Source organism: Lipotes vexillifer, unplaced genomic scaffold (assembly GCF_000442215.2).
Source record: "Lipotes vexillifer unplaced genomic scaffold, Lipotes_vexillifer_v1.1 scaffold743, whole genome shotgun sequence".
Lineage (NCBI taxonomy): Eukaryota > Metazoa > Chordata > Mammalia > Artiodactyla > Lipotidae > Lipotes > Lipotes vexillifer.
The window spans coordinates 815282-832018 of NW_006779070.1; the positions used below are offsets into that span (position 1 = coordinate 815282).

Genomic DNA, 16737 nt, shown 5'->3' on the forward strand with positions numbered 1-16737 from the left:
AGCAGGTATTTCTGCCAATGAGAGAGGTTTGGTCGATGCATAATGCAGATGCACAGCGCACAGCAGAGGAGAAAGAGGAGGCCAAAGGGCTGAGAAAATTTTTTTTATGTTTGTTTTTCTTGTCTTGCCATAAAATGTGAATTTTATTTCACGAGGGAGAGTCAAACCCTGACACACTCCTGGAAACCCAGGATATAAAGCTGTGCACCTTGTCCTCTCTTCACAGAAACTACATGGGAAAACTCTTGTTAGCCTCCATCAGCATCTCCTCTAACCACTGCAAAATACAATCCTTGGGGCTTCCCTGGTGGCGCAGTGGTTGAGAGTCCGCCTACCGATGCAGGGGACACGGGTTCGTGCCCCCGTGCGGGAAGATCCCACATGCCGTGGAGCGGCTGGGCCCGTGAGCCATGGCCGCTGAGCCTGCACGTCCGGAGCCTGTGCTCCGCAACGGGAGAGGCCACAACAGTGAGAGGCCCGCATACCGCAAAAATAACCCCCCAAAAACAAAACAAACCCAATCCTTTTCTTTTTACTTTTTTTCTTCTGTTTCTCAGCCCTTTCCTCTTTTCTGGCCTTCATTTTTCATCTTTTAAAACATTCTAAGCTATTCTATCACGCGGCTGTTTCGTTGCACATGCTGAATTCTGTGCCTGGAATTCCCTTTCTTTTTCTCTATCTGGCTGATTTATTTACCTCTTTGGGTTTGAAGGAACAGGCAGTCACTCAAATTACTTCATTTTACAGGGATTTTATTTTAAAGACCCCAACGAGAGGCTGAACAGGTTTCAAAAAGAGCAGAAACAGTTGGGTGGTGCTGATTTCAGAGTGGCTGAAGTGACAGCAGCAGCAGAAATTTGTGTGTCTTTCTTCTAATGTTTGGCCACCAAGTGACTCTGCGACTCTCTGTAGTGTGCTCCTTGCTCTACTCTCTACCAAGTAACTTATGCTTCCCCAATACTCTATTTTTTCATCCTCTCTATAGCTTTTGCTTCCTTTCCCTCATGTTATTCATAGTTTGTGTTTCCTCATAACTTTGGCTTGCCATAGCTCAAGTTCTACCTCACTGATGTTCTTTCAGATAGGGTGGTTGGATTTATAAAGGCTGTTTCAGTGGATTTATAATTTGTATGACAATAAAAGTACAGGAAGTGGTCAAGGAATAGAGCTATATTGGAGCAGTTTTTGTAATCTATTGAAATTTAGTTAGTATTTATCCAACATAGATTGTTTTAAGTTAGGATGTTAATTGTAATCACCAAGGCAAGCACTAGGAAAATAACTCAAAAAAACAGAATAAAAGAAACAAAGGAATTAAAGTGGCCTACTAGGAAATATCTTTTTAGTGCAAAGAAGACAGTAATGGAGGAATAGAGGAATAGAAAAGACATGAAACATAGAAAACAAACAGCAAAATGCATATGTAAACCCTACCTTAGCAGTAATTACATTAAGTGTAAATGGACTAGACACTACAATCAAAAGGCAGAGATTGGCAAAATGACAAAGACAGAGAATGGCAAGAGAAAAGGATGCCCACTCTTGCCACTTTTATTCAACATAGTATTGGAATTCCTAGCCAGAACAATTAGGCAAGAAAAAGAAATAAAAGGAAACCAAATCAGAGAGGACAAAGTAAAACTGTCACTACTTGCAGATGACATGATACTATATATATTGTAGAAAACCCTAAAGACTCCATCAAAAAAGTGTTAGAACTAATAAATGAATTCAATAAAGTTGCATGATACAAAATCAATACACAAAAATCTGTTGCATTTCTATACAATAACAAACTATCAGAAAGAGAAATTTAAAAAGTAATTCCATTTACAACTTCATCAAAAATAATGAAATATCTAAGAATTGTTTAATGAAGGAGGTGAAAGACCTGTATATTGCACAGACAGGACTAGACAGGAGACAGACATACTAGACAGGAGAAAATATTTTCAAATCATATATCTGATAAGGGACTAATGTCCAAACAAAACAAAACAAAACAAAAACCTTCTACATCTCAGTAGCAAAAACTCAAACACTCCAATTAAAAACTAGGTAGAAAATCTGAATTGACATTTTTCAAAGAAGACATATACATGAGCAAGTACATGAAAAGACACTCAATATCACTAATTATCAAGGAAATGCAAATCAAAACCACAATGAGATATCACCTCACTCCTGTTAGAATGGCTATTATCAGAAAGACAAGAAATAACAAGTATTGGCAAGGATGTGGAGAAAAGGGAATGCTCATGCACTGTTGGTGTAGCCACAATAGGAAACAGTATGGAGGTTCCTCAAAAAATTAAAAATAGAAGTACCATACAATCCAACAATTTCACTTCTGGGTATTTGTTTGAAGAAAACAAGAACACTAACTTGAAAAGATATATACATCCCTGTGTTCATTGCAGCATTATTTACAATAGCCAAGTGTCCATCGATGGATGAATGGATACAGAAATTATAACATATAGATATGGATCTATATATAAAATTCAGATATCAGTTATAAAAAAAGAGTGAAATCTTGCCATTTGCAACAACATGGGTGGACCTTGAGGGCATTATGCTAAGTGAAATAAGTCAGACAGAGGAAGACCAATAGGTTGAAGGTAAAAGGATGGAAAAAGACATTCTATGCAAAAAGAAATCAAAATAGAGCTGGAGTGACTATATTAATATCAGATAAAATAGACTTTAAGACAAAAATATTTATTAGACAAAGAAGGAAACTTTATACTGAAAAGGTTCAATTCCTCAGGGAGACATAACAATTATAAACATATATGTACCTAACAAGAGACCTCTAAAATACATGAAGTAAAAACTGGCAGAATTGAAGGGAAAATAGACAATTCAACAATAATTGTTGGAGACTTCAATACCCACTTTCAATAATGTATAGAACAGCTAGACAGAAAATCAATAAGGAAATAGTGAAAACACTATAAATGAACTAGACCTAACAGACATCTATAGAACACTCCACCAATTATAGACTATACTTTCTTCACAAGTTCATGTGAAACATTCTCCAGGATAGACCATATATTAGTCTATAAAACAAGTTGTAAAAAATAATAGACAATAATAAGTTTTGGTGAGGATGTAGAAAAATTGGAACTCTCATAAATTGCTGGTGGGAATGTAAAATGGTACAGCCACTTTGGAAAACAGTTTGGCAGTTTCTCAAAAGGCTAAAATATAGAGTCAACATATGACCCAGCAATTCCACTCATAGGTACATAAAATATATGTCTACATAAGCACCTATACATGAATATTCATAGCAGCATGATTTGTAGTAGCCAAAAAGCAGATATAATCCAAATGTCCAACAAATGATGAATGGGTAAATAAAATGTGATATAAACACACAATGGAATATTATTTGTCAAAAAAAAGGAATGAGGTACTGATACATCTTATACGATGGGTGAACCATGAAAACATTGTGCTAAGTGAAAGAACCCAGAAACGAAAAACTGCATATTGTGTAAGTTCATTTATATGAAATGTCCAGAATAGGCAAATTTACAGAGGCAGAAAGGAGATGAATGTTTGCCAGGGTTTGGGAGTGAAAGGATGGGGACAAGATATTTTTGCGGTGATAAAAAGTCATATAATTAGATAGTTCTCATGGTTGCACATCTCTGTGAATACACTAAAAGCTACTGAATTGTGTACTCTAAAAGGATGAATTTTAATGTCATATGAATTACATTTTAATAAAGCTGTTGTAAAAATGTATTATAAAATTCATGGGCCCATATGTGGTAGAGTAATTTATCAGTGAATATTTAGAATAATGGGAAAAGGAGAGGTACTTATGTATTTGTTTATTGTCCAGCCTGGGCACGTGAAGAGTCTTCATAATCAACTCTTCCTCTTCAGGCCCAGGAGCCATCTCTTTGTGTTCTATATTGTAAAATTTGCAGCTCCTGGCTAATTTTATATCTCCTACTGAGAAAAAGAAAGCTTTGATATTTTTATGCACAATTCCATGGCTCTTAGGAACATGATTTCATTGAAACAATGTAATCGTCTTGCCTCTGGAGCTCCCTATTACCATGTAGTTAAGGTTGGTTTGCATCATTACTCATGACCCTGCATCATCTGTCATACCGCCTGTGAGTACTGGCTTCTAATGACTCTCTCAAAGATTGTTACTGTGCTTCTTTGTTGATGATGACCACAAATGCAAGTCTTACCCAGAGTCTTCAAGAGATTGTGAACAATACTTTGTATTACATATGTTAAATTCATCCTTTGAAATTTTATACCATAAACTTTAAACAGCACATTTTACAAACATACCTTCTTTTGACTTTGCTTGGCACTTTAGAATATGATTTCTTTCAATATTGACTCCACTCCTATTCCATACAATGCCACCAGCAGGGAGGATAGATGAGGGACCCGTGGGTGGAAGAGGAAGGGCAGTCCTTTGTCTGGGATGGCTTAAGACCAACCTGGAGAAATATCCATCAGAATCAAGAGAGGACATCGATAGGAAAAGCCTATTGGCAATATGGAGCAGTGATCCCTAAAACCCTTGGAGGAGATGGGTCAGTCACCCCCAGAGGACTGCCTAATGTGAAGCATGGAACCTGCGGGAGTGGGGTGGGGTGGGGTGGTGTGCTACTGGTAGGGGATCTTGGGTGCCGCATTGCCCTTGGGTATTGTAGACTGAAGGCAGCACCATGGATGGAATACAGATGGGTGAGAGCTGTTGCATACCCCCCCAGCCCCCCTCAGGCCCAAGGACTGGTGGTGGATTTTTGGTGCTGTAGAGTTCTGAACTCATCTTGTGTCTGACATGAGTGAGAGTCACCAAAAGAAATATGATGGTATCATTCTGTCCACCTAATTTTGTACAATCCCATGAAATAAATACCACATTGGCCAGCAGAAGCAATGCTTTTGCCAGGCTGCCCTCCTGGAGCCTGGGTCTGCCTAGGAAGCCTGGGACAACCACACTGGTGCAAGACCTCTAGCTTTCAGGATATCTGGTCAATCCCACATATAGGAGTCTCTAGAGCACCCTGAAGGAAAGAAACAGGGAGCAGAGCCTGTGAAAACCCTAGTCCAGGCTTGGGGTGCCCCAGCTGGATGATATTGCTAGCCCCAAAAGGTCTCAAGCATCAGAGAGGAAGCCTGAGGCGTGGGGCCTGGGATAGGGGCCCTGCTGCCTCTGATATAAGGATGCTGCTGTTCTCAAGTTCACTTCTCACTATCAACTACCTTATTGGCCCAGTATTTCTTGGTTTAAAAATTCCAGAGAGGGAATCTGGTTGTCCTAGCTAATTATTTTTGCTCTGGGCTGGTGGTACTCAAAGCATGGTCTATGGAGACCCTGGGGTCTGAGACTTTTTCAGTAAAACCATTTTCATGATAATACTAGTTTCATTTGCCTTTTCCATAGTGGTGGTACTTGCAGTGATGGCACAAAAGCAATTGTGGATAAAACTGCTGGCACCTTGGCACAGATCAAGACAATGCCACCAAACCATTCTAGTAGTCGTATTTTTCACCACCATGCACTCGCAGGAAAAAGAAAAAGCTAGTTTCACTAAAGTATGTCTTTGATGAAGCAGGAAAGAGTATTAATTTGGTTATATCTCGACCCTTGAGGACATGTCTTTTTTAAGTCTGTGTGAAGGACGCATATAGTGCTTCTCTTACACACTGAAGTCCAGTGGTCATCTCCAGGAAAAGCACTGTGTGACTGAGTTCCAAGCTGAACTCGCCACTTCTTTCATAGAACATCATTTTGCTTGTGAGATTTATGGACAGAAAAACTATGGCTATTCAGATTTGATATTTTGTAGATATTTTCTTGAAAGTATATGAAGCAAGCCTGCCACTTCAAGAAAATAACTGGTGGTGTTGACAATGATGACATTTGAAGTTTCGAGTAAACATTAGGGTTTTGGAAAACTTGTATCCACCATGAACTGGATAGCTTCCCAATACTTAAAGACTTTTCTGATTGGTGGTGATATTGATGAATGTGACTTTTTGGATATAGCTTAATAAATTATGTCATTTGAAAAAATCTACATAAGTCAATAAACCAGTATTTTCCAAATGACCAAGGCAGGATGTTACACAATCATGTCTGGGTAAAAAGATCCAGTTAAAGTACTGGAGAGACCAACAGATTTGAATGTAACAGAGTGTGAAAAGTTCACTGATGCGGTTTCAGGTTCTACATCACAACAAACCTTTGAGTCGAGTTTCGATGATGTATTAAAGAAGACTGACCACAATAATCTGAAAAGGCTATTACCATACCCCCCTCTTTTCCAGCTGCATATCTATGTGAGGCTGGATTTTCTTTGTATGTATCAACCAAAACAAAGTATCACAACAGGTTGCGTGTAGGAGCAAATATGAGAATCTGTCTTCTAGTAAACCAGACTTAGGGAGATTTGTAGAAATGTAGAACAGTGCCATTTTTTTAATTTTGGGAAATTTAGTTGCCTTTCATAAAGATATGTTATTTATGTTAGGATATGATGAGTTTATTTTTATTTTCAAGTTAATTAATGAATAAACATTTTCAGAATTAGAAAATTTGGTAAATATTAATAGATATAAGCCCGATAAATGAAAGTTCTCTGTGGTCTTCAATAATTTTTAGTCATGTAAAAGAATCCTGAGACCGAAAATTTGAGCATTGCTACTCCATGCCATGCTGGAGAGCCAGGGGCGTGGTGGCCCTCTGTCAGGTGCCCATGATTATGCAATGTTAATGGTGTCGGGTAAGACAGGTCATGACTACTCATTCAGCAGGTCATAGTTGGGCAGCTGGCCCTTAGAAGGAGCTGTAGGTGTAGTAGGCACCATGACCAAATAAATAGCCAGCATACTGACCGACCTCAGTTCATCCGCTGTCTCCGGGAAGCTGGAGCTCTCTTGGGCTAACTTGGCCATTCCCTAGCACCTTGTCAAAGCTCAAAGCCTTGATGCCTTAGATGTTCAATTAGAACATGCATGTGCCTTTACCATAAGAGTGTGAGTCCCCTGAAGATAGCAACCTGCTCATATTTGTGCCCCCAAGTTAGGAATAAAGGGGTGAAGAAACACACATGACCCTTACCTTCATGGAGCTCATAGTCTGGTGAGGAAATATGAGACAGAGTACTGCACACGTAATTACACAATTACAAGCTGTGAAGGAAAAGTACCGGGTACCAGGAGGGAATAAAATGGAACCGAATTTAGATTAGGGTGGTCAGGGAAGGCCTGCTCCAATGACATGCATTCTAAGCTAAGACTTGAAGGGTTAGGTTTAAGGTTAGGGTTAGGTCTAGGGTCAGCCAGACAAGGAAAGAGCCCTGGCAAGCCTGGGCCAGTTTCCTCTTCTAGGCATGAGGGACAGCGTATGCCAAAAGACTAGGAATGCTTGAGGACCATGATGGATGAGGAGGGATGAGAGGGCACTGCAACCTGGGACAAGGTCTGAGGTGGTGATGGACCAGAACATGAAAGGTCTTATAGGCCTTGTAAGGGATTGGGATCTTTTCTCTTTTTCTCAATTTAAGTGGAAAGTTTGAAGCAAAGCAGGGGATGCTGTGAGGAGATATGGTTTTGGATTGCTCATTCTAGCTACTGGGGGGAGAAGAGGCTGAAAGGGGACAAATGTGGGAGCTGAGAGAATATATGGGGTTCCACTTGGGAGATGATAGTGGCCTGGACTAGGGTCATGGCAGTGAAGTAGAGAAATAGAGAAACTGAGATATATATATATATATTTTTTTCCTTTTTTATTGAAGTATATTTGCTGTACAGTATTATATAAGTTATAGGTATACAATATAGTGATTCACATTTTTAAAAGGTTATACTCTATTTATAGTTATAAAATATTGGCTATATTCCTTGTGTTGTACAGTATAGCTTGTAGCTTATTTATAGCCAGTAGTTTGTATCTCTTACTCCCCTATCCTTATATTGCCCTTCCCCCCTTCTCTTTCACCACTGGTAGCCACTAGTTTGTTCTATATATCTGTGAAGTGTGCTTTTTTCTTATATTCACTAGCTTGTTGTATTTTTTAGTTCCACATATAAATGATATCATATAGTATTTGTCTTTCTCTGTCTGACTTAATTTCACTTAGAATAATGTCCTCCAAATCTATCCATGTTGCTGGAAATGGCAAAATTTCATTCTTTTTATGGATGAATAGTATTCCATTATATACATACCACATCTTCTTTATCCATTCATCTGTTGATGGACACTTAGTTTGCTTCCATATCTTGGCTATTGTTAATAATACTGCTATGAACATTGGGGTGCATGTATCTTTTTGAATTAGTGTTTTCGGTTTTGTTGGAGAGATAAATTTTGGAGATAGAATATTCTAGGCTTGGTGAAAGAATGGAGGGAGGGGGATGTAGAAGGAAGGGTGGCAAAGATGTACCCTGGATTTCTAACCTGAGCACCTGGAGAATGGGAACGTCATTCTTAAGATGGGCAGACTGTGAGAAGAACAGATCGGAGGGGAAGTTCATACGTTCTGATTTGGACTTGCCAGGGGTGAGGTGTCTTCATTACAGGAAACAGCCTTCGTAGAGGGACTGGAAGTCAGACTCTGGGAGCCCAAATAGGTAAGGCTGAAATGTTCCTGGTGTGGGGTGGGCACTCCCTGAGTAAACACTCGTGGTCTGTGCTCTTTGCGGGACTACGTGGGCTGCTTCCTCATGTGCACTGAGTTTATCTAGAAGTTTATTTGTATCATCCAGCAACTCCAGAGCTCCTATGGAGAAAGCTTGGGAGGGGTTGGCAATAGGGGGTGGGCTCGGCAATAGGGGGTGGGCTCAACTCCCTCCCCATTAGGCTGACTACACTCCTCTTGGAGGTTCCAGGCATCCTGGAAGGACACAAAGGGGAGAAGGGAGCTTGGATAGACCCACTTCACCTAACCATAACAATGCTAAAAATAAATGGCTCAGCATCCCAAGCTCTGCTTAGGAATAAGCTAGATACGCCCAGTCCTCTGTAGCATATCAGATACAGTGTTTTTCAGAAATTCCAACCAAAGCCTGAGTATCATTGCACAAACACCCCAAGACAAAATGCAATGAAAGACAAATAAGTCTGAAGCTCTGCCAGAATGGCTGAGACAGAGCAAGAGAGAGAGCTGGCAAAACATCAAAGCAAAGCCAGTTTTCTTCTGAGACTCAGGGATCATTCCAAAGGTAGTAATCAAATATCTGGAGGAGCAGAGAATTTGTCCTGGGCTAAGGTTGTGATGAAAGTTTCCAGCTGATAAAGGTGCTCTTGTTTAACCCTTTTCTACGTGTTCCTGTCACTAGGTGAGGTGGTGCATAGCTTAAGCCAGTGGCCAAAACCCCCAAGCCCACATGGCCACAAAGAGGAGGCAATGATATGTGGGTGGAGTGCGGGACTGGGTTGAGTTTGGAGTGTGGCATGGGGCAGAGATGCTGGTGCATGGGCACTGTGAAGTCCCTACTGGAAATCTTTCAAGTGGAAATGGGTCTTATTTGCCTCTATGTACTCAGCCTAATTCTGGCTGGCACAGGCAGCTAGTACTTGGTAAATATTTGTGGCATTATACTGTGAACTGCTTTATGGGAATAATGTAGAGGGGATAAAACATCCTAGGCTGGGAGGAGGAAGAGTCTTCATGGAGCCAGCAGCAGAGGAGGCTGGAATTTCCCCAGAGGACTTGTGGCAGGACAGGCAATTAGAGGGATAAAAGGCAGAGAGGAGGACGGACAGAATGGGAGGGTAAGGACTGACAAAGGAGAGCAGAGAGAGAGATGAAAGATTGTTGATGGAGATCAAAATGCAAGGGTACACAGAGGTCTTGGCAGGCCTTCTGCAAGCCTGAAGAAGTAGAAATAGCAGTTCCCAGGCCTAGGCTCCATTGCCTACCAAGTCCTTGGATGGAGGCCTCAGAAACTAGAGTGGAGACTGCACACTAAGTGGGCAATTTTGCCAGCAGGGCCACTCAGCGAACTGTGGTTCTATAGCCCTTTCTCAGCAAATATTCCCAAATACCACTGATGTCATACCATTTATCAACTCAATGGCTCCCCAATGCTTTCAGCTTTAAGTCTCACCTTTATTCATTGTCTCCTATCCATTTACTAATGAATTAATTTAAAAGTATTTATTGAGTGCATCCTATATGCCAGGCACATGCTGGGTACAAGGGTTAAAATAGTGCAGTCATTCTCAAAGTGTTGTCCTTGGACCAGCCTCATCAGCATCTTCTGGTGTATTAGTTATCTATGGCTGCCTAACAAATCACTCCAAGACTTAGCGGCCTAAAACAACAATAACCATTTTGTTGTCCCTCATAGTTTCTGTAGGTTCTGATTTAGAGTCTGTCATGAAGTAGCAGTCAAAATATTGGCTGAGGCTGCCGTCATCTGAAGGCTTGACCAGGACTGGAAGATCTGCTTCCAAGGTGGCTCATTCACATGGCCGGTAAGTTGGTGCTGGTTGTTGGCTGGAGACTTCAGTTCCAACCCGTTTGGACCTCTCTGCAAGGCTACTTGAGTGTCCTCACATCATGGTGGCTGGCCTCCCCCAAGTGAACAATCCAGGAGAGTAAGTGGCAAGCTGCAATTTCTTCTGTAACCTAATCTTGGAAGTCACACACCATCACTTCCACAATATGTTATTGGTCACGCAAGTCAACTTTACTTGATGTGGGAGGAAACCCACACGGGGTTTACGAGGAAGCAAGAATCACAACGGTCATTTGTGAGTCTGGGAACTTTTTAGAAATGCAAATTCTCAGGTCTAACCCAAGACCTACGGAATCAGACACCCCAGGAATGGCGCTCTATAACTGGTGTTTTAATAAGTCCTCCCAGTGATTCTGAGGTACACTAACATCCAGGAAACATTGCAGTGATGGATGAAACAGTCTCCATTCTCGAGTTGCTCATCACCCAGCCTAAATTATTAAACAGTCATGAAACAGTGCCGTAGTAAGCACAGGGGAGAAGTCCGGGGAGGTTTCCTAGCCCTGCATTTAAGTCTGCCCTAGCCTGAGCTCCTCTGACCCTTCCTCTTGTTCCTTATCATTCCTCTCCTACCTGGGCCCTCTGCTGTCATCTGCCCTCTATCCTGTCCCCATTCCCCCACATGGTGCTTATTCCCTCTCTGAGTGGATGTGACAGCATCTGGCATGGTGCCTAACACATGGTAATTGCTTAATAAATGTGACCTTGCTTCCATTCCCTTGTTCTGGATTTCACATCTGGAGGACCCATGTCCTGCACCCTCCTTCTAACCAAATTCTAACATTTTTTCAAAGCCTGATGCAGGGTTCCATTTCCATGAAGCGTTTCAGAGTTCTCCGTCTATTCTAGTTTCTCCCTTCCCTGAATCTCTGAGCACTCAGAGTCTGACTCATACAGCCTAGCCCTTGATTCCACTGATGCATTTTGTCCTGTATTTTTCCCTTAAGATTATCCATTTGTGACCATCTTTGCAGCTCTTATCACTATCTGAAATTGTTTTCTGTATTATTCTGTTTTCTTGTTGCTTCCTGTCATCACCACCTATGCCTCAGCCCTTACCTTTACCAATAGGCTTAAATCACTGCCCCTCCCACCCAGGGCCCCTGGGAGAGAACAGCCTCCAATGTCAAACACCTTTAAATTGGTTTGTCTCTGTTAATGGGCTCCTAGAATGTGCAAGGCCCCAAGGTAGGACCTGTACTACAGGAGAGAGTTCCCTTTTAAATGTTATTACCTGTGGGGCATTCTCATCCCAGGGCAGTCACCTCCTGTGCCTGAAAGAGCACAGGGCAAAAAACCTGCTGGATTCTTGGCTCTTCTGGCGACCGGCTGCATCATCCTTGGCAAGCCCTCCTCACTGATTTGAACTTCGGTTTTCTCATCTGTGACATGATGCCCATAGCCACCCACATCCGAAGGGTCATAAATACATAAGGAAAGAATGGATATGAAAGAATGAAACTATAAAATTGCCAGGGAAATGAGGGCTAATGCTTAAGAGTTATCAGTTATTTATCACCCATATATGAAATGTTCACTACACAATTAGGACCTGTATCAGGCCCTGGATATAGCATGGTGAAAGAGCTCCCTTAATTAGCACTAGAGACTTTGGAACAGTTATCAGGGTAAACAAGGCAGAGGTAGATTATTCTTTTTTTAAAAAAAAATATGTATTTTAAATTATTTATTTATTTATTGTGTAATTTGGAATGTAGCTATTTTTTTAATTGAAGTATAATTGATTTACAATGTCCTGTTAGGTTCAGGTGTGCAGCACAGTGATTCAGATATATATATATATATATTCTTTAGAGTCTTTTCCCTTATAAATTATTACAAAATATTCAGCAGCTCCCTGTGCTATACAGTAGGTCCTTGCTGGTTATCTATTTTATATATAGTAGTGTATATATGTTAATCCCAACCTCCTAATTTATCCATCCCCGTTCCTGCCTACCCCTTTGGTAACCATAAGTTTATTCTCTATGTATGTGGGTCTATTTCTGTTTTGTAAATAAGTTCATTTGTATCTGTTTTTTTTAGATTCCACATATAAGTGATATTTGTCTTTCTCTGTCTGACTTACTTCTTTTAGTACGATAACCTCTAGGTCCATCCATGTTGTTACAAATGGCATTATTTCATTCTTTTCTATGGGTGAGTAGTATTTCATTGTATACATGTACCACGTCTTCTTTATTCATTCTTCTGTTGATGGACATTTAGGTTGTTTCCATGCCTTGGCTATTGTCAATAGTGCTGCAGTGAACATTGGGGTGCATGCATCTTTTCGAATTAGAGTTTTATCTGAATATATGCCCAGGAGTGGGATTGCAGGATAGCTCTTTGAACAAGCTGGTGGAGGTTGTGTGTGAGGGCAGGAGGAGGGAATAGGACCCTGAGGGCCTGGCAGGGACCATTGGAAATGCTGCCATTCCACAGGCAGCTCCCTAAGACCTTCACCTTCCTTTCTTCCTGCCCCCAAGGACCCCAGGGCAGTCCTTGGTTTTGCTGTAGCACATTGCTGCCCTGTGTTTTCCCAGTGGGCTGGGGCCAGGAAGGGAGGGTAGATGGGGTCTCTGTGGATTCCTCTGAGTTGGGTTTCATCTGGAAGAGGCCCCTTAGAGAGCCTTGACCCACAGACCATATTCTGTCCCCCAGGGCTATCTATCAGGCCCCATCCTCTTTTTTTTTTTTTTTTTTTTTAATGTGGCAGCTGAACTGTGACTCACATAAATATTTCCCAGATTGTTTTCAGTACTAAAAGATGGTGTCAGTTCTAATTGTCTCAAGGATTAATTCTCCTGTATCGTTGGCTTAATTGCAGACATAAACATGCTTACCCACACCAGTATGGAGCGGGGTAGGTGTGGGGTAAAGAATATGTCCCCGTGGTTGGCTTTTAATAAGGAACTGTGTTTGGCCCTCTCTCGCTAAATTGATGCTCTTGGGGTCCCTCCAGTCTGTTTGGGAAGGAAGGCAGTCATCTGCTTACCTCTGATGAATTCATGTTCAGAGAAGACGACAGCCAGCTATAGTGGGAAGATCATCAAAGTGGAGTCAGGAGACTCCTTTGGTCCCAGCACTGTCACTAAGTAGCGGGTGGCCTTGCTCAAATCACAGAACCTCCTTGGACCTTGTGTTCTCATCTGTCAGGTGAGTGGGAAGGATGAGGGTGACCTGTAAAGTCCCTTACTGCTCTTAGTCTGGGATTGTAGGAGGGGCCTCCAAGCTCATTTCATGCTTTATGATTTTATGACTTCTGCCTGCCTTTCCTCAGTACCTCTCTCTTTCCTCCTCACAAGCTGGCATTTCTGTGCACATCGGCATCCCCCCACAAAGGATTCCGTATCGCACACAAGACCAGAGATGAATGCTGTAATATGAATACCTGGCAGCCTACATGTAATGCTTTATGTCCTCTTTCCTTATGAAAAATTAGAAGGAAGCATCAAAAAGGCAAGCTCTGGGGAACGTTCAATTGTAAATTTGGGTGTTTGTCATTTCCAAGCTTAAATTGCCACCTCTCCAACCCAAAGCCCCTGTACAAGGTAACAGTCTCCAATATCAGTTATTGTTGAAATGCTTTATCCTTGGACCTCAAGGAACTTACCTCCATTTGTCAAAAAGCTACTGAGCCTCTATTACGTGCAAAATCATGGATGTTGTAGACAACAAAAAGCACAGAACATTCTCTTTTTGGGAGATGTAATTTTATATAAAGTGTATTTTATGCACTGATGGTCCAAGAGGATAGTCATACGTTTTGAACATCTTAAGGTTTCAGCGCTTTGCCTTCATAATATTAGCAATGACTCATTTTTTTAGTTAATGCAAAACTATGTGCTAGCCACCATGCTAAACACGATGTAGGTATTCTCTCATGTAGTCTTTACAACAATCCCATTCTAGAGATGTGGAAACCGAGGCCCAGAGACTTCAAGTAACTGGCCAAAGTCATATAACCAGTAAGGAAAGAATAGGGACTCCAGCCAGGTCAGCCTGCCTCTAAAACCCATGATGTTTATCATCTGAATGGTCTGCTTTGTGTAAAGTTGACAATCCACAAATATTGGTTGGATAATTGAGCAAGAGAAGAGTGAGGGCTTGGAAGGATAAATAAGTGGAAAGCTTTGCAGTGCAGCCCGAGTGGCTTGGAGATGGGGGATGGGGGGTGGGAGAGCGTTGCATGCTGGGAGTGGGGGTGGGGAGTGGGAGAGTGTTCCATTCCCCCTCTACATCAATGAATTGGGCCCAGGCCCTGGAGCCGGTGACTGTCCTCTGGATCCATTTTAGTTCTCATCTGCTCTTGCCTCATGAAGGACTCCACCACTACTCCCAACACATATTAATATCACCTGTATTTACCTTTTTATTTGATGGCAGCCTTTGCTTTGAGTCCCTCAGGTCATTTCTTTTCATACTATCCTCACTTCCACCTCTACTCAGGCCTACTTTCAGCTAAGCTATTATGTAATGTAGCCCATTTCCTGGCCTGAGATCCCGAGATATCCCGGGATATATTCTTAGAGTTGCTTCCTTATCTCCTTTCCAGATGCCCAGGGTGGAGACCAACAAGAGGAGCAGGGGGCAGCCTGATTTATTGCCCTCGGCCCTTTCTCAGCCCCCTCGTCCACACTCAGAGGCTTTGCAAGCTGAGAGACACCCAGGGGCCGGGAGCCACCGGCCAGTGCCGGCCCTTCCACTGGGCCCTCCACATTCGTGCCATCGGTGCCTAAAGATTCGATGAGCAGGGAATGCCTCTGAGGGCTGGCCAGGAAATCTGAACTCACCACAGACCATCAGCAAAAGGAGGGCCGGCCTTGGCCTCTTCTGCCCTCACTCACCCCTTGGGCTTTCTTTGTGTTCCTATCAGGAGCCCAGTCCCTTAGGACCCCTCAGCCTCCCAGCAGTCTTAGCCCTGACTCAGGAGAGGCTGAAGGACTCACTCCCACTGGAACACAGAGGCTGCCCCGAGATGGGACGAGGGAGGGGAGGGATGGAGCGGGTAAGCTGCTCCAAAGGCTGATGCTGTAGAGTGGGGAGAATCGGGGCGTCTCTCAGAGGGTGAGCGGGCTTCCTGGGGCCCTGGAATTACAAGCCGACCAGGCAAGCTTGGCCATCAATGCCAACTGAGGGAGAGAAGGGCAAGAGGCAATAGATCTATTGAGAGCTTGCTACTGGGAGCCTAGGCTGTGACAGAGCCTTTCCACATGGTCTAACCTTTGTTACAATGATCTTCTGGGTTGGGTTTGATGACTCCCAACTTACAGATGAGGAAACTGAGGCTCAGAGAGGCTAAGTAACTCAGCCATATTTTCACAGCAAGTGGTGGAGCTAAAACTTGAACCCAGGTGTATCTGATGCTTCCTTAGGAGGCGATGTTCCACACACAGCCATTTTCATTCAAGTGTGGCGTGGATCCCTTTGCTTTCCTCCTGCTTCCTGGCTGCCTCCCTGCAGCCGGCTTGGACTGCAGCTTCTAGGGTTGGAGGTTTACCCTGTGTGTGTGTGTGTGTGTGTGTGTGTGTGTGCATGTGTGTGTACGTGCATGTGTGCATACGTGTGTGTACATATGTGCGTGTGTGCGTGTGCGTGTACGTGCGTGTGCACGTGTATGTACGTGCACGTCTGTGTATGTGCGCGTGTGTGTGTTTACGTGCCTGTGTGTTCTCACACACAGCCTGCATGGACAGTGTGGGACGTACGGAGAGGAGGAGGAAGGCTTATCACTCAGATTTGCAGACTCTGCCCAAACGTGGTGTCTGTGGGCTCTGCAGAGATGCCTCCTCTCCCCACCCCAGGCTCCTGTTGCTGTCCACCCTCTCTCCTCCTCAAGTTCAGACTGCCAGGACCGCTGTCCCAGGGCTGCCCCAGGGCTTTGGTGTTGTGTGGCAGGCTCTAGTCTCGTTCCCCAAGTGGGCGGTAATTGCCAACAACACACATGTGGAGCAGTATCAAAACCAACTTTATTTTACTTAATTCCCCCCTTCTTCTATGTGCTAAAAAGCTTTATGGGGAAAAAAGGCTCTTCTAGAAAATTACACACTGCATCTCTTTTTCTGCTTCTCCTAGGAAGTTATTTAAGACGGAAATTAGAGCCCATAATTGCACATTTAATTACCCACCAAATGAATGGCATATTTAATGGAAATGGCAAAATCCTCCAACATGTGTAAGACTTCTAGTTCATGCATCTCTAGACGTGTTGCA

General features: G+C 42.7%; 1 protein-coding gene across 1 annotated transcript in view; it reads left to right on the top strand.

Moving 5' to 3' along the window:
- The window catches only part of TMPRSS5 (transmembrane serine protease 5), a 65014-nt gene extending 49740 nt beyond the window's left edge, over nucleotides 1-15274 (top strand). Inside the window, exon 13 of the mRNA XM_007452223.1 lies at nucleotides 15080-15274. Coding sequence (XP_007452285.1) covers nucleotides 15080-15274 — 195 coding nt within the window. The remainder of the gene's footprint in view (nucleotides 1-15079) is intronic.
- The last annotated feature ends 1463 nt before the right edge of the window (nucleotides 15275-16737 follow it).